At 45.1% G+C, this 22,640-nt stretch overlaps 1 protein-coding gene and 1 pseudogene across 4 annotated transcripts in view; one reads left to right on the top strand and one right to left on the bottom strand.

The window, feature by feature from the left end:
- The first annotated feature begins 4,668 nt into the window (after positions 1-4,668).
- Positions 4,669-22,640, top strand: part of UBE2K (ubiquitin conjugating enzyme E2 K) — a 68,822-nt gene continuing 50,850 nt past the window's right edge. The window contains exon 1 of one of the 3 annotated variants that reach the window (XM_080648300.1): positions 4,669-5,057. In XM_080648300.1, coding sequence (XP_080504426.1) covers positions 4,995-5,057 — 63 coding nt within the window. In that variant the 5' untranslated portion in view covers positions 4,669-4,994. The remainder of the gene's footprint in view (positions 5,058-22,640) is intronic. The other 2 variants (XM_080648301.1, XM_080648302.1) reach the window with 2 other exon arrangements.
- Positions 10,491-11,844, bottom strand: LOC308237572 (transcription factor BTF3-like; annotated as a pseudogene). The gene is made up of 2 exons: positions 11,425-11,844; positions 10,491-10,541 (listed from the first exon to the last, which is right to left on the bottom strand). The product of its transcript is annotated as a transcription factor BTF3-like (transcript).

The raw sequence follows: 22,640 nt of genomic DNA, 5'->3' as shown, positions 1-22,640 counted from the left end.
CCGGTTTGGCTCAGTGGATAGAGCATCGGCCTGTGGACTCAAGGGTCCCAGGTTCGATTCCAGTCAAGGGCATGTACCTTGGTTGCAGGCACATCCCCAGTGGGGAGTGTGCAGGAGGCGGCTGATCGATGTTTCTCTCTCATCGGTGTTTCTAACTCTCTATCCCTTTCCCTTCCTCTCTGTAAAAAAAATATAAAAAAAAACAACCAATTTTATAACCTTTACAAAAAAATTTTTATGTAAATTGTATATTCTGAAAAGTGGGTGACTTTAGATCTAAGCCTCATGTCTAAGGAGTACAGTATACTTAAATGTGCTTGGGACTCCTGTACACCCTTCAAAAATATTGAGAATTCCAAAGATCATGTTTATGTAGGTCAAACAACATTGTGTTAGAAATTAAAAGTGAGATCCCTGGCCAGGTGGCTCAGTTGGTTGGAGTGTCCTCCTATACACCAAAAGGTTGTGGCTTTGATTCTCAGTCAGTACACATACCTATGTTACAGGTTTGATCCCCAGTCTGTGCAGGAGCCAACTGATCGATGTTTCTCTTCTCTCTCCCTCTCTCTCTCTCTCTCTCTCTCTCTCTCTCTCTCTCTCTCAAATTAATAATCATATCCTGCATTAGCTGGTTTGGCTCAATGGATAGACCGTCAGCCTGCGGACTGAAGGGTCCCAGGTTCGATTCCAGCCAAGGGCACATGCCTGGGTTGCAGGCTCAATCCCTAGTAGGGGGCGTGCAGGACACAGCCAATCAATGATTCTCTTTCATCATTGATGTTTCTAGCTCTCTCTCCTCCCTTCCTCTCTGAAATAAATAAAAAAATATATTTAAAAAATAAAATAAATAAAAAATAAAATTTTTATTTTATTTTATTGATTTTTCAGAGAGAGAGAGAGAGAAAGAGAGAGACATATCAATCAGTTGCCTCCCTCACACAACTTGACTGACCGACCGGGATTGAACCCTCAACCTAGGTATGTGCCTTGGCCAGGAATTGAACCCACCACTTTTTGGTGTACAGGACAACACTCCAATCAACTGAGCCACACCGGCCAGTGCTGGGAAGGAATATTTTAATAACTTTTTCAGGTAATTGTGTATATTATTCTTTAATACTATGCTAAATCTAGACAAATTATAGTTTCTTAAAGGTTATTTGCAATGTGGAATCTGAAATGTTATCAATGAACTTTTTGTACTCTGTTACATTAAAATCCATTGGTCTATCTTGAACTTTGAATGGATGTTTTACCCATGCCTGATTCTCTAACATCCTGCACTGGTCATTTGGAAAATATTGCTTCACTGATTTATGCAGATCTTCCAAATTTTAATACATTCCACTGTACAATTTCAAGCAATCACATTTGTTAATATCACCACCAATTTAAACAGAATTGTCTTTAAGTGTATTTGGAAGTTGTCAAGTCACAGTGGCAGATATGTAACACTCTAATTTTAAGTTGAAAGTTTGAATTTTATCATAGGCAACAAATTCTGCCAGTTGTTTTCTTTGAAGTGAAAGACTCATATATTCATTTTTTAAAAATATATTTTTATTGATTTCAGAGAGGAAGGGTGAGGGAGAGAGCGATAGAAACATCAGTGATAAGAATCATTGATCAGCTTCCTCCTGCACGCCCACACTGGGGATTGAGCACCCGGAATCGAACCTGGGACCCTTTAGTCCAAGGGCTGACACTCTACCCACTCAGCCAAAACGATTAGGGCCATCATGCTTTTTTAAAAGTAAACTTTTATTTGGAATAATTTTTGATTTATAGAAATGTTTCAGAAATTCTTGTATACTCTTTATTTACTTCTACTGATTTTAACATCTTAAAAAACCATAGTACCATGTTAAAACTAAGAGGGTGTTTCATCTTGAAGGGTGTTTGCTTGTTTCTGGTCTGAAAGAGCTCCATTTAATACCAGTCCTTGCTGGTGACACTCATCATGATCTCTGCTACTCAAATAATCACTGGGCCTATACAGAAAGGATATTCAAGTAAAATCTGCAGACATCTTTCTCATCTGATGAGCATTTATGACAGGTACTGGGAGTCACAAGAAATTGCCACAATCCAACTAGAATTATCGGGATGTCTCATTAACACGGATCAAACTGATGCCTCACAAAAGGAGAAATGGACGGACACCAACTCAGGATGATCTTAAATTAAACCTGGACAACTGTGGGCTTTTGGGCCTTTGGACCTTTTTAAAGTTTCTTGAGCATTTTTTAAAATATATTTTTATTGATTTCAGAGAGGAAGTGGAAGGGAGAGAGAGACAGAAACATCAATGATGAGAGAGAATCATTAATTGGCTGCCTCCTGCATGCCCCTACGGGGGATCAAGCCTGCAACTCGGGCACGCCCTTGACCGGAATCAAACCTGGGACCCTTCAGTCTGCAGGCAATGCTCTATCCACTGAGCTAAACCAGCTAGGGCTCTTGAGCATTTTTAAAGAGAAATAAATTTGGACTTCACAAAAACAAACAAACAAAACTAAGACATTAACATTGCTACAGTACTATTAACTAAATTACAGAACATATTCAGGTTTCGCTAGTATGTCCTTTCAGTTCTGGGGTCCAATTCAGAATACCACATTACATTTAGTATAGTGCTATTTTCCCCCTTAAAATGTATTTTGAGGGTTGTCTCATATTAGTTAATATGTAGTAGCCTCATTCTCTGGAAGGACTGTAGAATGACTACTTGGAAGTGGAATTTTAGAGCCAATGATCATGTGCATTTAAAAATTTCCAAGTCCCTTTCCATTAAAGAAATTACAATACCCTTCTAATTAGTCCTCGTGTGATTTGAGCATTGCACAGTTTTTGAAGTTCCAAGATTAAGATCAGGGACTGAATGAAGGTGATAAATGTAAAATAGTAAAAAAATTTTTTGTGCACTTCAAAATAATTATTCTTATTGTATTGGCACAAATACACATAATATTGCATGATTTACATTATAGGAATAACTCATTGTACCATGACCCACATATATATTTGGTTCCTCTTAGGACCACTAGGGGGCTCTGCTGGAAGGTTTTTTTTAATAATTTATTTTAGTCTATTTAGGGAAAGGTTTCCACATGATGATTTCAAATTCTTAACTCTTAAAACTTGAAAAATATAATCGAATACAGTTTTCTTATTTTTTCAGATGAGGAAACGAAGGTTAACCAAGAGAACTGGTATGGAGAGCTGGAATGAAACATCTCTTCTTGGTTCCTATGGTGGGTGTTTTTTGCCATCATTCTTTGCCACTACTGAATGATTGACTTCCTGTGGCTATCTCCTTTTTTGCTGCCACAATCTTAGTAATTTTTGCTAAGAGTGTATTTGTGATATTTTTCTAATAGGATACTATACTGATTGGTTAGGTGAAAAAAGTGCTATGAAATATAAACTTCTAAGTAAACTTTACTATTTATCCCAAATATTCTATTCAAAGTACCTCTCAGCACCAGTACTTATTGCAAACCCTAGCAACCATTTTCACATTGCCCTTCAAACTTACTTGTTAAAACACTTTACTCTTATCTTTACTCATTTATTCATTTAATATTTATTGAGTGCCTCCTAGAGTCTGATACTGTTGGAGGCCATAGGCTTATGGAGGTAAAACTGCCCTTCTCCCCCAAGAATCATCTATTTCTGCATTTTTCACTTTCACATGCCTTAGTTCAGTGGTTCTCATAGTGTGGTCCCTGAACCAGCAGCAGGAGCAGCAGCATCTGGGGACCTGTTACAAATGCAAATTATTAGGCCCATCCCTCACTCTAGGAATGGGGCCCAGCAATTTCTTTTTAAACAACAACAACAAAACACACCACACACACACACACACACACACACACACACACACACACACACACACACCAAGGTCTGAATGGATTCTGATGTACACTGAAGTTTAAAAACTCTAGTTTTACCCTGGCTGGGTGGCTCAGTGGTTGGGCCTCGACTTATGAATCAGAAGCTCACAGTTCGATTCAGGTGAGAGCATATGCCCTGTTGGGGCGTCCCTGGTGTGGGGCGTGCAGCACACAGACGACCGGTGATTCTCATCATCGATGTTTCTATCTCTCTCTCCCTCCCCCTTCCTCTCTGAAATCAATAAAAAAATATTTTTAAATAACCAGAAAACTATGGTTTTTGTTCCACAGCTCGGTATAATCTAGGTAGGTCAAAGATCAACATCCTGTCTCAAATACACCTGATGGGACCCCACACTGACAATACCTAATTCAATGATGTCTAGTACCTGGCATGATGGTAATCATAGTGGCACCGTAATGGCTTCAGAACAAAAACGGACCGCGATGGGTTTTCTGGGCCTATACCAGGCAAGAAATGGGCCGCACTGCGTTCTGGGACAGTGTTCTCAGACCCTAAGCACAGCCCAGCACCGTAAGCCGGTGGGTTCTGGGTCTGGCTGAGCCAGGGCAGTGCTCCAAGCCGCGGGGGGCCGCGTGAACCCGTCAGGTGGACTCCCGCGTCTGACGACTCCAGCCTTCCTTCAGAGGCTGGAAGCCCCAACCATACCACCGTGGTTTGAAGCAGGGAGGAGGAGCAGACGACGACTCGAGAGGCCCGTGCAGGGCTCGCCAGCGCGGAAGCCGCACCCTCCAGGCCCCAGACGCCCGCAGGGCGGAGCCTCGCGGCCGCAGCTCTCAGACGCGCGGCGCGGCGCGAGGCTCGTGGCTGAGCCGTATGGCGCTACGACGGGAGCGGCTGCGCCGCCCGGTCAGGTCAGCGTCGTGCGCATGCGCGGCCCCGGCGCCATTTTGGTGGCCCGGCGCGGAGGTGATTCCATACTGAAGAGAGCGCGGCGGCCGGGGTGGTAGTGGCAGTGTTCGTGTGCTCGGGTGTGAATCGCCGAGGGAGGAGGCAGTGGAGGAAGAGGTGGCGGCGGTGGCGGTGGTCGTAGCGGTGGCGGAGGAGGCGGGTACGAATCAGCTGCGGGCGGAGACATGGCCAACATCGCGGTGCAGCGAATCAAGCGGGAGTTCAAGGAGGTGCTGAAGAGCGAGGAGGTCAGAAATGAACTCCGGGACATCCCCCACCTCAGCCCGGGGCGGGAGGGCCCTGCTAGCGGCGCCTTCCAATATCCCCGGCTCACCCCGGGTGCCCCTTCTCGCGGGCCGCCCTTCTGCCTGTGGGGAACCAGCAGTCTCCTCCACCCCCTCTCATTCCGCCGCCTTCCCCTCCCCTCCCCGGGCCCTGGGATGGACAGTCTCGCGGGTGGGTGGTGTGGAGAAGAACACAGTTTGGGGGGCAGATGCTGAAAGGGGTACTTGTCGGCGGGGTGTGAGCTCTAGAGAGAGCCCCGGGCAGTGGCAACAGCTAGAAGTGTGGCTGTAGGGTGGAGAGGGGGGAGCAGGCCGAGCCTGAGAAAACCCGGGAAGTGGGTTGGGGGAAGGGGAAAGGTAACTGGATCCGGGGAGCCGCGGTGCTCGAAGGCCCACACTTTTAAGGGTATTCTGGGTTATAGCCTGTGGCCTCTACTGTCCTTTCCGTAGGGAAGGAGCTGTGAGAATTCCTAGGTATTGATGAAAGGAGGATGTTCAGAGTTATTCCCTCTTAGTTGGGTGTTGGGAGAGAAGGAGGGACCTACTATGATGCTATCGTGTTTGAGTGGGGAGATGAGGGAATTTTCACCTGAGATAAGGTATTAATTCCATACCAGATCATTATCTCATTTTCATTTACCCCCAATTCCTAGGCTCCTTTTCTGTTGACACCTAAAGCTTTTAACTGGGTAAAGGCAAGTTGTTTGGTGTATTAAAGGCATTTAAATATTTTTAACTGGGGAAAAATGGAGTGTATAATAAGCTTATCTCAAAACATTTACAAGTTACAGAAGTGGCAGATCAGAGAGCCTCTCCTAAGACAATGCCTCTGTGACTGTGTTGTGCCATGAAACTTCATTATGATGTGTCCCTCATTGTTGATTCTTGCTTTTGAAACAGCCCTATTTAAAACATGAGATTTCACCTGATTAACACATTGTTATATCTCCTTTTTTAAGTGAGTAGGTGTATCATAACATACCTGAATTGACTAAAAAAATTTTTTTGTCTAAAGCTCTTCTTGAGTCCTGCAGAATTTAGATACTCTAGTGTTGGCCACATTTATTTATATAAGATACTCAAAATGTTCTAGTAACTTGACTCAAAACCATGCAAGTATCAGTACAATTTTTCATATCCAGTTCAAGAATGCCAGGTTGTTTTTCCTTCTTGGAGTTAACAAAGAAAGATTAAAAAGCAATACTGAAATGGTTGTTATTTTCAAGTTGTCAGATACCATTATTGAATATATGATTGCTGTTTGTATTTTTCTCTTGGTATTTTCATAATCTCAATGATTTGTGAAATTCAGCATTCTAAGTATGTGATGAGTAATTGAAATACATACAGGGGTGGACAAAAGTAGGTTTACTGTGTCATTCTTTTGAGTTAATAAAGCTCTTGTAATAAACATAACCTGCATGTCTTTTCCCATAGGAACAACCGTAAACTACTTTTGCCCACCCCTGTATATCTGATAGCACTTGAGTTTTATTTGTGCTATTGAGTCTATAGTGGGTGTTTACATATCTTTCCAATTAGATATGGAGAAAATAGTTTAAAATGTATAAAAATTACAAATACAAGCATATATATTGAATGTAGTAGTATATAGTATAATCAGTTTTACAGAGCATGTGTATGAACTCTGACCTCTCTGTTCAAGTGCCAAAATTCTGAATGGAAGGATGACTTTGTATTTTTGTGGTACAGTGCAGAAGTAGTCATCTGATATGCAGTGAAACAATGACTTTATTTTTTTATTTAATAAGAAAATATATTCTAGGGTAGTTAACATACGTATTTGTAATGAAACATTGCAGCTAATATTTTGCCAACAGCCCCAAACATTTCTTCTATAAGATTGCACAAGCCTGAAACTTAATATTAAACTTGTAATGCTATATATTCTGTTACTTAAAAGTGGTAAGGGCTCTCAACTTTTCACCATATTCTTAGAGTCAGATAACTTAATTTTGGAATATAACCAACAAATAGCTTTATTTGCACCAATATTTTATTTCATCTGTATTTTAATAAGGCCAGTTCTATAAGTGGATTATTTTCAACTCACTGAAGAACTTGTAGTACAGTCCATGTGTGTGTTCTTTTGTTGTTGTTTTTAATATATTTTTATTGATTTTAGAGAAGAAGGGAGAGGGAGAGAGAGAGAGAAACATCAGTGATGAGAGAGAATCATTGATCGGCTGCCTCCTGCACACCCCCTAATGGGATTGGCACCTGCAACCCAGGCATGTGCCCTTGACTGGAATCGAACCTGGGACCCTTCAGTCCACAGGCCAACGCTCTACCCACTGAGCAAAACCAGGCCATGTGTTGTTTTTTTTAAGTATGTAAAATGTAGAGTTTTGAGTGGCTGGTTAAGAAATCAAGTTTTTCGTTATGTCACCTATGTAAATGTCCAGTTTACTAAAGTTTAGGTTTCATATGCTTGTTTTGCTAAGAATACTGGGTTGATTTAAGGATTTTGTTTTGTTTTGGCCTTTTGAGTGCCTTTGTAAAGAATGCTAATGTTTGCTGAATTCTGGCCATAAGAAGTTATAAGTGGCCATACTTGGAGTGTGTTGTTAATTAAAAATATAAACATCAAGAAAAAAAATGTGAAAAGTGAGGTGCAGAATAGTGTGGAGGAGGACACCATTTGTATCAGAAGTGGGAAAGTGTATTTTTATAGGTGAAAGGATTAATGAGAAATTGGTAAGGTTGATTACTTCTGTGTAGGGTAATTGGTGTAAGGGGCAACAGGCATCAAAAGATCCCTTTTGAATTTTCAGTCATGTGAATATGTTATTTAGTCAAAATAAATAAAATAATAAAAGCACCACCTAGGCCATTTTTCCTTGAGACTGTTTGAAAAATCATCCTTTGTTAGATACTAATTTTTAAATCTGAGAATTGTAGGTAATGTTTCAAAGTTGCTAGGAGTGGAAAATAGCTTTAAAGTACATCCTGTAGTTATTCTGAGTCAAATTACATAAGTGAATTGTTGATTGTGAGGACAAAACTATAATCTGTATTCATAGGTTAATATTTACTGTAATTATTGTTAACTACCATTTGTAGAGTGGTTTTCGGTACCATTTGTTTATACATTTTTGCTAATTCTCAACTGGTTTTTGAGTTAGATTTTTTATTTCTTAGGTGTAGAAATTGAGATTCAGAGAAGTTAAATTATTTGTCTGTAAACATAGCTTTGGGATTAGGATCTAGGTCTGCTTATGCTTATATTATACTAGAGGCCCAGTGCACGGATTCGTGCATTGGTGGGGTCCCTTGGCCTGGCCTGCGGGGATTGGGCCGAAACCGGCTCTCTGACAAACCCCCGAGGGGTCCTGGATTGTGAGAGGGCGCAGGCCTGGCTGAGGGACCCCACCAGTGCACGAATACGTGCACTGGGCCTCTAGTATGCATATAAGATATTTGGTTAATCTCTTCCTGCCCTCCCCTCTTTGAGATTCATCAGTCTGTTCCATGTTTCCATGCCTGTGGTTTTCACTCTTGCTCTGAGCGTCTGTCCCGCAGTGGTCAGTGTGCATCATAGTTACTGGTCAGCCCGTCACGTAGGCTCTTACATATATAGATTGTACCATGCTGTTATGACTTGCCAAAGATAAAGGTATGCTTTTATTTAATTATTTAAAAATAATTTATCCTGGTTTGTAGTATACAACCTATCAACCTTTTTATTTTTTGTTAATCCTCACAAAAGGATATTTTCCCATTGATTTTTTTTCTTTTTTTAGAGAGAGAGAGTGGAAAGGAGAGAGAGAGAAAGAAAGAGAGAGAGAGAGACATAGGTTGGTTGCCTTCCCGCACATGCCCTGACTGGGGCCTGGGATCAAACCTGCAACCCAGGTACGTGCCCTTGACCGGAATGGAACCCGAGACCCTTCAGTGCACAGGCGATGCTCTTACCACACCGGCCAGGGCTAAACACAACCTAATTTAATTGTTCATTTAAACATTAAAATAAGTGTTACCTGTAATTAACTTGAAAGATTTACTTGCATTTCATTATGCAAAATATTTTAAAATTTGAAGCTCAGTCAAGTAAAATGCCGTCAAATCATTTAAAGAGTGTATTTGCTCTTTAAAAATTTTTTATTTTTTTATAACAATATTTTTTTTTTACTGATTTTAGAGAGGGGAAAGGAGAGGGATAGAGAAATAAAAACATTGATGAAAGAGAGACATTGGTCTGCAACCCAAGCATGTGCTCTGACAAGGGATGGAACCGGGGACCTCCTGGTTCACCGGCTAACACTGAATCACTGAGCCACACATTGTATATACTCTTATTCTTGTGCTTAATGGTATCCGTAGTTTTTTCATATTGTAGCTATACTTTGCTAACATTTTCTAGGATGTTCATAGGGCATATTTAAATCTATGGCATTAACAAGTTGATTTCATGTATACTACTATTGTATAAGTTTTTCTTAAGCATTTAAGTAGATTTTTATATCTGTTATAACTTAATATATATTTAACATATTTGATCTAGATTATTCTAGATAGTAGCACAGCCAACTCTCCCCCCCCACCTTCCTATCTTCTTTTTTTGCCAGTTGTATCAATTAAAAATGTCCTTAGACATTACAAAATATTGATAACCACTGCTCTAGACAGAACTCTTTAAAAGAACATTTGACTGTTAACTATTAACTATATAAGATGCATAGAATAATTTATCTAAAAAATGAATGAACCGTAAAGGCACAAAAAATTATATAGCATGGATACTACTAGCTTTGAACTTTTAGGTTGTTTTTTTTTTTTATTTTAGAAGGAAATCTCAATTTTTGTTGTTCCACTTATGTATGCATTCACTGGTTTTTGGTGTTTTTTTTTAATCCTCACCCAAGGATATGTTTTTTAATTGATTTTAGAGAGAAAAAAGAGAGAAACCTCCATGTGAAAGGGAAACATCAGTTGGTTGCCTCCCACACATGCCCCAGCCGGAGATCAAACTCATACTTTTGGTGTACGGGACAATGCTCCAACCAACTGAGCTACCTGGCCAGGACTAAATTTTCCTTTTTGATTTAAAGAAAAAGGTGAAATTCCCTGGCAAAAACCAATGTAACCAGTATTTGTACAGATTTTTGAGTAGAAAAGGTTGGGTTTGTTTTTTTAACTTTACTCATTAACCTGTTTGAAACTATTCCCAGGCTTTTTCAACTTAATTAGCTGCAAAGAGTGATTTGTGTATAAGCAAAAATTGAAAAGAGCTGCAGTGTCCATGGGGCTTGGGCTTAAAAAAATTAGAGATCTAGATTTTATCAGATCTATAAACAAAATTTGAAAAAGCAGTCATAATATAAAATACTACTTCCCAGTAACTTCTTCAATTTTATCTTCAGAAGTTGTCTCAATTCAGTTTGCTTCATTCTTGGAAGCCTCATCAAAATTCTCCATAAGCCCCGGCTGGTGGCTCAGTAGTTGGAGCATGTCCAATACTCCAGAAGGTTGCGGGTTTTGATTCCGAGTCAGGGCACATACTTAGGTTGTGGGTTCTACCCCCGGTTGGGATGTGTATGGGAGGCAATCAACTGATGTTTCTCTCACATTGTTGTTTTTCTCTCTCCCTTCCTCTCTCTAAAAAAAAGAGAAAAAATCAATAAAAAAATCCATGGGCCCTGGCCAGTGTAGTCAATGGTTAGAGCAGGGGTGGGCAAACTTTTTGACTCGAGGGCTACAATGGGTTTTTAAACTGGACCGGAGGGCTGGAACAAAAGCATAGATGGAGTGTTTGTGTGAACTAATATAAATTCAAAGTAAAGGAGCGGAGGGGAGAGCAAGAGAACCGGATAGAACAGCCGGATCCGGCCCGTGGGCCGTAGTTTGCCCACGGCTGGGTTAGAGTGTTGGCCTGTGCATTGGAGAGTCACAGGTTTGGATTACCATCAAGGGCATGTACCTGGGTTGCAGGTTCAATCTCTGCTCCGTATTGGGGGTGTGTGGGAAGCAACCAATTGATATGTCTGTCACATTCATGCTTCTCTCTCTTTCCCTCCCCCTCCCTTCCCCCTCTCCCTCTGACCTCCCTTCCACTCTAAAAACACCAATGGCCCTAGCCAGTTTGGCTCAGTGGATAGAGCATCGGCCTGTGGACTGAAGGGTCCCGGATTAAATTCCAGTCAGGGGCGCATGGGGGGCATGCAGGAGGCAGCCAATCAATGATTCTCATCATTGATGTTTCTCTCTCTCCCTCTCCCTTCCTCTCAAAGCAATAAGAATATATTTTAAATGAATGAATGAATGGAAAAATATCCTTACTCCTCGGGTGAGGATTTTAAAAATTCCGTACAAGATCTGGAACTTCATCATCCTCTCTTGTAGCAAGGGTGCTTTTCCCTACACAGATTGTTTGGGCAGAGCTTCAGCCAGTCTCTAAACTAGTCAGATTGTCTTTACCAAGCTGGTTTAAGATGCTGGGTAGCACTTCTGTCAGCTGTTTGTCTCAGCATGGCCTGTAATAGTGCAAGTGTTCGCTACTAGAGATGCCTGAACTTTAGGGTTGTTAAAGTGGCTCACTATTCCTTGGTTTGTGAACATATTTACCAGAGTAAATTGTTTACCTTATCTTCTTTAAGGAGAACTGAAGTTTTTTATCATCTGCTGTGCTGTTCTATGAACCACCTTCTTTCTACAAGAAGTTCCTTTTTCACCAATGTGCACTTGTGCCTACAGTTTGGCCAGTTTCTCTTGGATCACGAGTTTCTTTCATCTTGTAAAGGAAGTGGGCCACATAGGGGACTAGGGTTGGCACTCAGGGAGTCTTGGGCAGACCAGCTCAGAATAAGCATACACATGCGGGGACACAAGATGGCAGCTTGGTATCTTTGTTTTTAATAACTTACTTAAATAGTGTACCTTATGGGGTTCTGGGTGTGGGTTGAACAGGGGAAGCTTATAGATTGGGTAAAAAATGAAAAATTTAAAGCCTGTCCAAGCAATGTTGACTGGGGTGCATTTCTTGTTTTACTTTACTATTATAAAGACTTTCATCTCTATCCATCAGGCATAGATTTAGATGCATCTAGGGTCCCCTAGTATGTCACCCCTCTATATAGACTATACTTATTTCTCCATAAATGTTATCAGCAGTTATTGAGCATATTGACCCCAGCCCCAAAAGACTTACCTGTTTGAGAGATAAGGAGTTCTGAGGATATGCATATGAAGAGAGGTTCTTGAGCTAGGTTTTAAAGGAAAGTTAAGACTGATTTCAAATTTCAGAAGACAGTCCCAAAGAAATTGCAGGAATATTTAATTTATAAGTAAACTAGATGCCTGGTGCATGGATTCATGCACAGGTGGGCTTCCTCAGCCTGGCCTGTGGGGATTGGGCCAAAACCGGCTCTCTGACATCCCCCGAGGGGTCCCGGATTGTGAGAGGGTGGTTCTCAGGTTATGCACCCCAGAATCGGGCTCCCTCCTCTCTGATTCCAGGTGCATCACCTGAAAACCTCAGCTGCCAAGTCACCGCAGTTTGGCAGCTCCTGTGTTGAGTTGTCTGCCCCCTGGTGGTCAGTGCGCGTCATAGCTGCCGGTTGAACGGTCGGCCAGCCACTTAGGCTTTTATATATATACTAGGGGCCCATTGCACAAATTCATGCATCTTGAAAGGAACTGTCGGCCGTGATGCTGTGGTGGGCACAGGAGCGGGTCTCGGCCCATCCTCCGCGCCTCTGCCCAGCCCCTCCCACTGCAGCCCCCCTGATCCCCCCTCTGCTGGCAGCCCTGCTCCTGCCACCGCCACGTCCATGTGCTGATAGTGCCGGCCCCCTCCTGCCCCTGCTGATGGCGCGGAGTGATTGGGGCACATGCAAGCGGGGCTGGCACTGTCAGGGGGTGTGAGTGGCGGCTGCTTCCCTGATCGCCCCTCAGCAACAGGGGGAGTTGGAGAAGCCCTCAGAGGTAATCAGGGCTAGCAGCGCCACTTGCGCTGGCTGATGATGCCAAGCGATTGGGAGCAGTGCCAGGCGCTGGCAGCAGGTGCAAGCGGGTCTGGCACTGGCAGTGGGTGAGACCCAGGCGGGACCACTGCATTTGGGAGCAAAGAATTTTCAGTAACCACCAGAGGCTCACCCCGATGACAGCGACCAGCACCCCACCTTGGTCTGGTGCCCCTGCTCACGTGCTCGACCATCCCACCATGGCCGATGCCTGCCATGTTCCGTACTCTGCCACCTGCTGCTGACGCCTGCCATGTACTGGGTTGGGGGGAATGATTGGGGTCCAGCGGCCTCGGGGAGGGGTCATGGGTAGTTGGCTGGCCTTGCCCCTGATCGGACTGGGGGGCTGGCTGGGGGAAGGGGCTGTGGGCCAATCGGGGTGGTGGGGGCCCATTGGGGTGGGGCCGGATGGGGGGAGGGGCCGCAGGTGGTTGGCCAGCCGGCCCTGCCCCTGATCGGGGTGGCGGGGGGCCCATCAGGGGCGGGGCAGGCTGGGGGGAAGGGCTGCAGGAGCTTGGCCGGCCAGCCCTGCCCCAAATAGGCCCACCCCCACCCTGATGGGGCCACTGGGAGGGGGCTGTGGGTCAATCATGGTGGTGGGGGCCAATCAGGGGAGGGGCTGGCCAGGGGGAAGGGCCGTGGGGGGTTGGCCAGGCCACCCTGCCCTTGATTGGGGTGGGAGAGGCTGATCAGGGGCGGGGATGGCTGCGGGGAGGGACTGTGGGAGGTTGGCCAGCCGGCCGGCCCCAACCCCTGATCGGGCCTGTTCGCTGGCCGCAGTGGGCGTCATAGCAACTGGTCGTTCCGGTCATTATGGCGTTACAGTCGCTGGCTTTTTATATATATATATATGTACACTGAGTGGCCAGATTATTATGATCTCTGAATGCATAATAATCTGGCCACACACACACACACACACACACACACACACACACTAGAAGCCTGGTGCACGAAATTTGTGAATTCGGGATTGGGGGTCCCTCAGCCCAGCCTGTGCCCTCTCACAGTCTGGGAACCCTCGGGGGATGTCTGACTGATGGCTTAGGCTGTTTCCCACAGGGAGCAGGCCTAAGCTGTCAGTCGGATATCTTTAATGCTGCTGCGGAGGCGGGAGAGGCTCCCGCCACCACTGCTGCACTTGCCAGCCGTGAGCCCGGCTTCTGGCTGAGCAGCGCTCCCCCTGTGGGAGTGCACTGACCACCAGAGGGCAACTCCTGCATTGAGTGTCTTCCCCTGGTGGTCAGTGCATGTCATAGCAGTTGAGTGCCTTAGCATGTCATTAGCATATTACACTTTGATTGGTTGAATGGATTACTGGACACTTAGCATATTAAGCTTTTATTATATAGGACTAGGGGCCTAGTGCATGAATTCGTTCACCTTGAAAGGAACTGTGGGCTGCGAGACTGCTGTGGGCACAGGGGTGGGTCTTGGCCCATCCTCCTTCCCCCCGCCCGGCACCTCCTGCTGTGGCCCCCGATCCCCAGTCTGCTAGCAGCCCCGTTCCCACCACCGCTGCTCCCATGCACTGATGGTGCTAGCCCTGCTCGCACCTGCTCACAGTGCGGAGTGAGTGATTAGGGCTGGCGCCAGCAGTGCGTGCAAGTGGGGCCGGCGCCAGCAGTGGATGCAAGTGGGGCCAGCGCCAGCAGCGGGAGCAAGCAGCACCTGCTGCCCTGATCGTCCCTCAGGAGCAGGGGGAGGTGGAGAAGCCCTGAGGGGTGATCGGGGCCGGTGCTGGGCACTGGCACTGGGTGCGAGCGGCGGCTCCAGTGCTGGCAGCAGGTGCGAGCGGGGCCAGCGCTGGCAGCAGGTGTGAGCGCCAGGTGGGACCGTGGTGCACAGGAGCAAAGAATTTTTAGTAACCACCAGAGGCTAGCCTGGATGACAGTGACTGGCACCCCGCCTTGGTCTGGCGCCCCCGCTCACCTGCTCCACCATCCCACCACAGCCGACACCTGCCATGTTCCATGCACGCCCGCTGGTTGTCAGCGCACATCATAGCAACTGGTTATTCGGTGGTTCTGCCGTCGGTCTATTTGCATATTAGGGTTTTATATATATACTAGTGATCTGGTGCACGAAATTAGTGCACATTAAAAGGGGATTAATTAGAGGAAATAATTTAATATTGCTATTTGCCCTTTTTCTATAATAGAAGTGTCAGAGATGAAAGAAAATTAGTAAAATGTATATGAAACCCTTCCTCCTGTCAGAGTCTGGGGCTCACCACGGGACCCAGAGTTAAGTCCCCGCCCACCCACATGCACCTCAAAATCACGTGAGACCCAGACCCGGCCGGCCGTCCCCACCCCCTCATTGGGCTAGATCCAGACCCAGCCAGTCCCACCCTTGTCAAGCCCTGCCGGGCAGGGGGCGTAGCCTCAGGTCCCCTGGCCCGGTGCCAGGACAGGAAAGGGGTGGGCTGAGGTCCCCCAGCCCAGACCAGGGCTGGGGGCGTGCCTAGAGGTCTTCCGTCAAGCCCTGCCAGGTGGGGGACATGGCCTGAGATCACCTGTCAAGCCCTGCTGGGTGGGGGGGATGGCCTGAGGTTCCCCGTCAAGCCCCGCCAGGCGGGGAGCGCAGCCTCAGGTCCCCTGTCAAGCCCTGCTGGGCAGGGGCATGTCCTGAGTTCCCCCAACCCAGCATTGGGGGTGCACCTTGAGGTCCCCCGTCAACCCCCGCTGGGTGGGGGGCATGGCCTGAGGTCCCCTGTCAAGCCCTGCCGGGTGGGGGGTGCTGCCTGAGGTCCCCCGGTCCAGTGCTGGGGCGAGGGGAGCAGCCTGAGGTCCCCCAGCCTGACACCAGGGCAGGGGATGCAGCCTGAGGTCCCCTATTAAGTCCCATGGGGGCGGGGGAGGGCGTAGCCTCAGGTCCCTGCTGAATGCTTGTTAAGGCTCCTTATGGGAACTTGGCCTCAGCTGTGGGTGCAGCCATCTTTGTGACGGAGTGATGGTCAATTAGCATATTCCCTCTTTATTAGATAGGATAGACATAGATAATCTCTTCTGTAGGCATCTGAATTGGAACTAGGGAGCAGAGATTATTGACAAAATTAGGCAAGGAACACATTTACATATTTAGAACAGAAAAGTTGCACAGCTTTCATGTACACAAACATAGTTGTGGGGTTAGACAGGGGTGGGCAAACTTTTTGACTCGAAGGCCACAATGGGTTCTTAAACTGGACCGGAGGGCCGGAACAAAAGCATGGATGGAGTGTTTGTGTGAACTAATATAAATTCAAAGTAAAGGAGCGGAGGGGAGAGCAAGAGAACCCTCCGCTCTTTCGGCTCTGCGGGCCGGATAGAACAGCCGGCCTGCGGGCCGTAGTTTGCCCATGGCTGGGTTAGAACATCTAAGTTTTTTCACTGTTATCTTTGGGGGAAAAAATCTTTTCATATCAAAGAAAAATGTACATAAAAGGAAGTGTGACTCAAATCAAAAAACAGAATATTACTAGCACAATAGGACACCATCCCTAAGTCATATTCTTGACTTCTACAGCACAGATAAGCTTTGAGTATCCTATATAATAAAAGGGTAATATGCAAATTGACTCTAACAGCAGAACAACAGGTCGTTATTGTGCGCACTGACCACAAGGGGGCAGATGCTCAATGCAGGAGCTGCCCCCTGCTGGTCAGTGCTCTCCCACAGTGGGAGCTCCACTCAGCCACAAGTCGGGCTGACGGCTGCGAGCACAGTGGTAGGAGCCTCTCCCACCTCCTCAGCAGCACTAGGGATGTCCAACTGTGGTTTAGGCCTGCTCCCCCGGGGGCTCCCGGGCTGCCAGAGGGATGTCTGACTGCCAGCTTAGGCCCCATCCCCCGGGGAGCAGGCCTAAGCCTGCAAGTGGACATCCCTTGAGGGGTCCCGGACTGCAAGAGGTCACAGGCTGGGCTGAGGGACCCCCCTGAGTGCACGAATTTTCGTGCACTGGGCCTCTAGTCCTATCTAATAAAAGAGTAATATGCAAATTGACCATCACTCCAATGCAAGATGGCTACCCCTATGTGGTCAAAAATGGCTGCCCCCATGTGGACACAAGATGGCCACCACAAGATGGCCGTCAGGGGAGGGCAATTGGGAGGGACCAGGTCTGCGAGGGAGGGTAGTTGTGGGCGATCAGGCCAGTAGGGGAGGGCAGTTGGGAGGGACCAGGTCTACAAGGGAGGGCAGTTGGGGGTAATCAGGCCTGCAGGGGAGGGCAATTAGGGGTGACCAGGCCAGCAGAGGAGGGAAGTTGGGGGCGACCGGGCCTGCAGGGAAGGGCAGTTGGGGGTGATCAAGCCTGCAGGGGAGGGCAGTTAGGGGCAATCAGGCTGGCAGGGGAGCAGTTAGGGGCAATCAGGCTGGCAGGGGAGTGGTTAGGGGGTGATCAGGCTGGCAGGCAGAAGCGGTTGGGACAATCAGGAAGGCATTCAGGCGAGCAGTTGGGAGCCAGCAGTCCTAGATTGTGAGAGGGATGTCTGACTGCCCTATCGGGATCGGGCCTAAACGGGCAGTCAGACATCCCTCAAAGGGTCCCAGATTGGAGAGGGTGCAGGCTGGGCTGAGGGACACACACCCCCGTGCATGAATTTCGTCCACCGGGCCTCTAGTGTTTGAATAAAAGAATAGACCAGAGTGTATACTATGTGACTGTTTCAGTCTTGAAGGATTTTAAAAGCTGTCTTTTAATATCTTTGTTCAAAAATGTGTTGATAGTATCTTAGGAAATGTGTTAAAATTCATTGAATATTAGAATTGAAAGAGACCTTAGATATAGGCCAAACTGCACATCTGTTAAGATCAGGAAACAGAGGCCTGGAGAGTTGACACATCTGGTTAATCGTGAACCCAGGCTTCTTGCATACCAGTCTACTCCAGTCATTATAATGGTTGCTTTATGGGACTATCCTTTTTATAAATAATACTGTAAAAGCTGAATGCCAGTAAAACTTTTAAGTACAACAAGTTGACAGTTTAATATTGAATATTGTATTTAAGTGTATTTTGCTTTTCTCTCTTGGTGTGAGAACTTAAATTTGCCTAGAACTATTTACCTTCTTAAGCATAATATGGTAAATTTAGCTAAGGACACATATGTAATACCTTAATCAAAAAATAAAAAAAATAAAAATCTGATTTAACAAGTAAGTTGTATATGATATTTCACTGTTTAAAAGAATTACTAAATGAAGTATTTTATGTTATTCATAAAAAAAGATTGTGAGTTTTGGAATTAGATTTGCTTTGAGTCCTGGCTTTTCTATTTAATATCTGCAGCACTGACTCTGTATCTCACTTTCTTTTTATCTGTAAAAATGTTAGTAAGATTAAGAGAGTTGTTACAGTGCTTAGAGCAGGGGTGAGGAACCTTTTTTCTGCCAAGGGCCATTTGGATATTTATAACATTACTAGTGGCCCGGTGCACGAAATTCATGCACATCAAAAGGGGGACCCAGAGTCAAGTTCCTGCCCACCCACATGCACCTCAAAATCGAGTGAGACCCAGACCCAGCCATGCCCCCCCCCACCGCCCCCGTTGTGCTAGATCCAGACCCGGCCAGTCCCACCCTTGTCAAGCCCAGCTGGGCAGGGGGCATAGCCTCAGGTCCCCTGGCCTGGCACCAGGACAGGGGGCATGCCTTGAGGTCCCCCGTCAAGCCCCTCCAGGTGGGGGACATGGCCTGAGATCCCCTGTCAAGCCCCGCTGGGTGGGGGGAATGGCCTGAGGTCCCCCGGCCTGGTGCCAAGGCAGGAGGCGTGGCCTGAGGTCCCCCAGCCTGACGCCAGGGCAGGGGGCACGGCCTGAGGTCCCCTGTCAAGCCCCACCAGGCAGGGGGGGCGCAGCCTCAGGTCCCCTGGCCTGGTGCTGGGGCAAGGGGTGTGGCCTGAGGTCCCCCGGCCTGGTGCCGGGGTGGGGGGCATGGCCTGAAGTCCCCTGTCAAGCCCCACCTGGTGGGGGGCATGTCCTCAGGTTCCCTGACCTGGTGCCAGGGTGGGGGATGTGGGGTGAGGTCCCCTGTCAAGCCCCACGGGGGCGGGGGAGGGCGTAGCCTCAGGTCCCTGCTGATTGCTCGTTAAGGCTCCTTACGGGAACTTGGCTTCAGCTGTGGGTGCAGCCATCTTTGTGACGGAGTGATGGTCAATTAGCATATTCCTTCTTTATTAGATAGGATTTGCAGGCAATACAAAATTATCAACTTAAAAATTAGCTTGCTATATTTGGTCAAACATTTATTAACTCACCCAGATAGAAGTTCCCCACCGCTAGTTTAGAGAAATGCCTGGGACACATTAAACATTCAGTAAATGGATAGCTGTTAAGATGTCAAAATTAACTACCCTTTCATATTCTGCTTATTGTTGTTCTTGTATCATAAAGGTTTCCTTCCATGTTTTAGTGATAGCTTAAAGATCCTTTCACTGGTTTAGTAATAGTTCTATGTGAATTTGCCTCAAGGAAAGGCTTAAAATGTGGAGCTTCAGTGCTTCTTTGTCATTGTGAGGCTAGTGTGTAAGGAAAGTACAAAGGAATTAATGTGGGCCTTGTTCTCCAGGTGTTGGTTAATCTTTATTTTATGTTGTTGTTATTATTTTTTAATCCTTACCCAAGAATATGTTTCCACTGATTTTATTTTTTTTTAATTTATTTTTTAAAATATATTTTTATTGATTTCAGAGAGGAGGGGAGAGGGAGAGAGAGTTAGAAACATCAATGATGAGAGAGAATCATTGATTAGCTGCTTTCTGCATACCCCTTACTGGGGAATTGAGCCCACAACTGGGGCATGTGCCCTTGACTGGAATCGAACCTGGGACTCTTCAGTCCGAAGGCCAACGCTCTATCCACTGAGCCAGACCATCTAGGGCTCCACTGATATTTTTAGAGAGAGTGGAAGAGAGAGGGAAAGAGAAAGAAACACATCAATTGGTTGCCTCCTGCACGCGCCCTGACCAGGGCCTGGCCTGGGTGGAGCCTGCAACCGACGTACGTGTCCTTGACAAAATTGGGAGAAAATGTGTTAAAATGTGATCTAAGTGACAAGTAAATTATTTGGAAGTCTTTTGGATAATATAGCATTATGGGATTATTTATTTATTATTTTTTCCCATCACCATTTATCCCCACTATACTCTCTTCCATCTCCACCCATCCTTGGATTTCTTCTTTTTTTTTTTTTTTTAATATATTTTATTGATTTTTTTACAGAGAGGAAGGAAGAGGGATAGATAGTCAGAAACATTGATGAGAGAGAAACATCGATCAGCTGCCTCCTGCACACCTCCTACTGGGGATGTGCCCGCAACCAAGTTACATGCCCTTTACCGGAATCGAACCTGGGACCTTTCAGTCCGCAGGCCGATGCTCTATCCACTGAGCCAAACCGGTTTTGGCAATCCTTGGATTTCTTGATGTGGCTCTGGTCAATGGGAACTGGGTCAAGGAATCGAGATTCTAATCCTATGGTGTGTAAAGTAATTTTGAATCCCTTTATAAAATCCCTATTTTAAAATTGGGTCTTGAAAACTATAAAGTGGTGGTCACATCCATCTGACATTTATGGTGTTATATAATTCTGAAAATGTAAGAGAACTTCATTTAAAACCTATGTCCTAATAAAATAAAATCAAACCTATGTCCTTTTTCCTCCCTTTAATTTCTTTCTGTTAACTGCAAATTTAAAATAACTAACTATAGTTGAATTGAATGCCTGTTATCTAACATTTTATATATATGGTAGCCTTATAAGATTGTTGTTTTACAGATTAGGAAGTTGCAGTTCTGAAGAAATTAAGTAACTTTCTCAGATTTCAGTAACTTGGTGGTGGTACAAGGTTTTTGAAATAAGGTCTTTAACTCCAAAACATTTACTGACTATGATGGAAACAATAGTGTACAATCATATCTACTTACTTCCTGCCCATTATTTTTAAAGATGGTTTTTAGAAATGTGAAGTATTTTACACTTAAATTTAGAAAATAATATATGAACACCTTTATAGCCATGGTACAGATTTAACAAATTTAACTGTCTCAAACTGGACTGAGCCCCCTCCCCCAATAAAACATACTATACAGATGAAGCTCATCTTGTAACCTTTTTCCTCTTCCAGTCTCCCCTGTGGTGGAATAACCACTATGTGAAGTTGTTGTATATCCTTCCTATTTGTATTTTGTTTTTACTATTGATAAACATAGTATTTTTTAGTGTAAAAACACTTCTTAGGGTTTTAAAACTTAAAAACCACTTTATGAATGATTATAATCTACATCTCCTGCAACATTTCTTCCTAGCATTGCATTTTTTGAGGGTTTTTTTTTTCTGTGACAATGCATATTGCTTCAGTTCTTCAATTTAAACTATGTAGTATTTTATGTCACAGTTTTTTAATTCTTTCTATAGATGGCATGTAGTTCCAACTTTTAGCTATTTAAAAAAAAGATGCCTTGCCCTGGACAGTGTTCTCAGTGATGGAGCCTATGTTATTCTGTTAATTATTTTCAGCCTTTGTGTGTTTATGAATTTTCCTAGTAATTATAAATGCAGGGCTAGTATATGTAGCCTTTTTTCTCAGGTGACCTTGGGTGCTTTACTTTTAGGTTTCTTTGTTTCCTGTGACCCATCCTATTTGGAACTGGCACACTAAATTGTGGATTGTCTAATACTATTGGTTTTCAGTGATAAAACATTTTGTGCTTCATTTTTCTTTTTCTTTTTTTAATATATTCTTTTTTTTTAAAAATATATTTTATTGATTTTTTACAGAGAGGAAGGGAGAGGGATAGAGAGTTAGAAACATCGATCAGCTGCCTCCTGCACACCCCCTCTACTGGGGACGTGCCCGCAACCAAGGTACATGCCCCTGACCGGAATCGAACCTGGGACCCCTCAGTCCGCAGGCTGACGCTCTATCCATTAAGCCAAACCGGTTTCAGCTTAATATATTCTTATTGATCCCAGAAAAGAAGGGAGAGGGAGGAAATAGAAACATCAATGATGAGAGAGAATCATTGATTGGCTGCCTCCTGCATGACATACACTGGGGATTGAGCCAGCAACCTGGGCATGTGCCCTGACTGGAAATTGAACCGTGACCTCCTGGTTTATAGGTCAGCATTCAACCACTGAGCCACACAGGCTGGGCTGTGCTTCATTTTTTCTTATATATCATTCGGTAGTAGTTCTTTATTTAAAAATACTGCAGTTTATGAATCTGTCTATTTAGCTATTTTCAGTTTCTTGCTGGTGCACACATGCAAGATTTTGGGTGTATATCAGAGTGGTATTACTAGGTCATTGGGTGTTTGGATGAGATTTTAGGTGGTTATATATGTCAGACAATTTTTTTTATATCTGTGGGCTTGGTCATACTTTAATTATATCCTTAGGTATTTACTTAGATGCTTTATCTGCATCTGCCCATAGGAACTGTGAATGAGTCATTGAGGGCAGAGACCTTACTGATTTTTGATTCTTCATTGCTTAGCACATTGCTTGGCAAGTCAGAGGCACTTGTTTTCCTGAATGATTTTAAGGATTTTCTTAAGCTCCTGGGTGGTCATCCCCAA

This window comes from Plecotus auritus (assembly GCF_963455305.1).
Source record: "Plecotus auritus genome assembly, chromosome: 1".
Lineage (NCBI taxonomy): Eukaryota > Metazoa > Chordata > Mammalia > Chiroptera > Vespertilionidae > Plecotus > Plecotus auritus.
The sequence above is the reverse complement of the archived record's forward strand: the minus strand, read 5'-3'. Positions and strand labels throughout refer to the sequence as shown.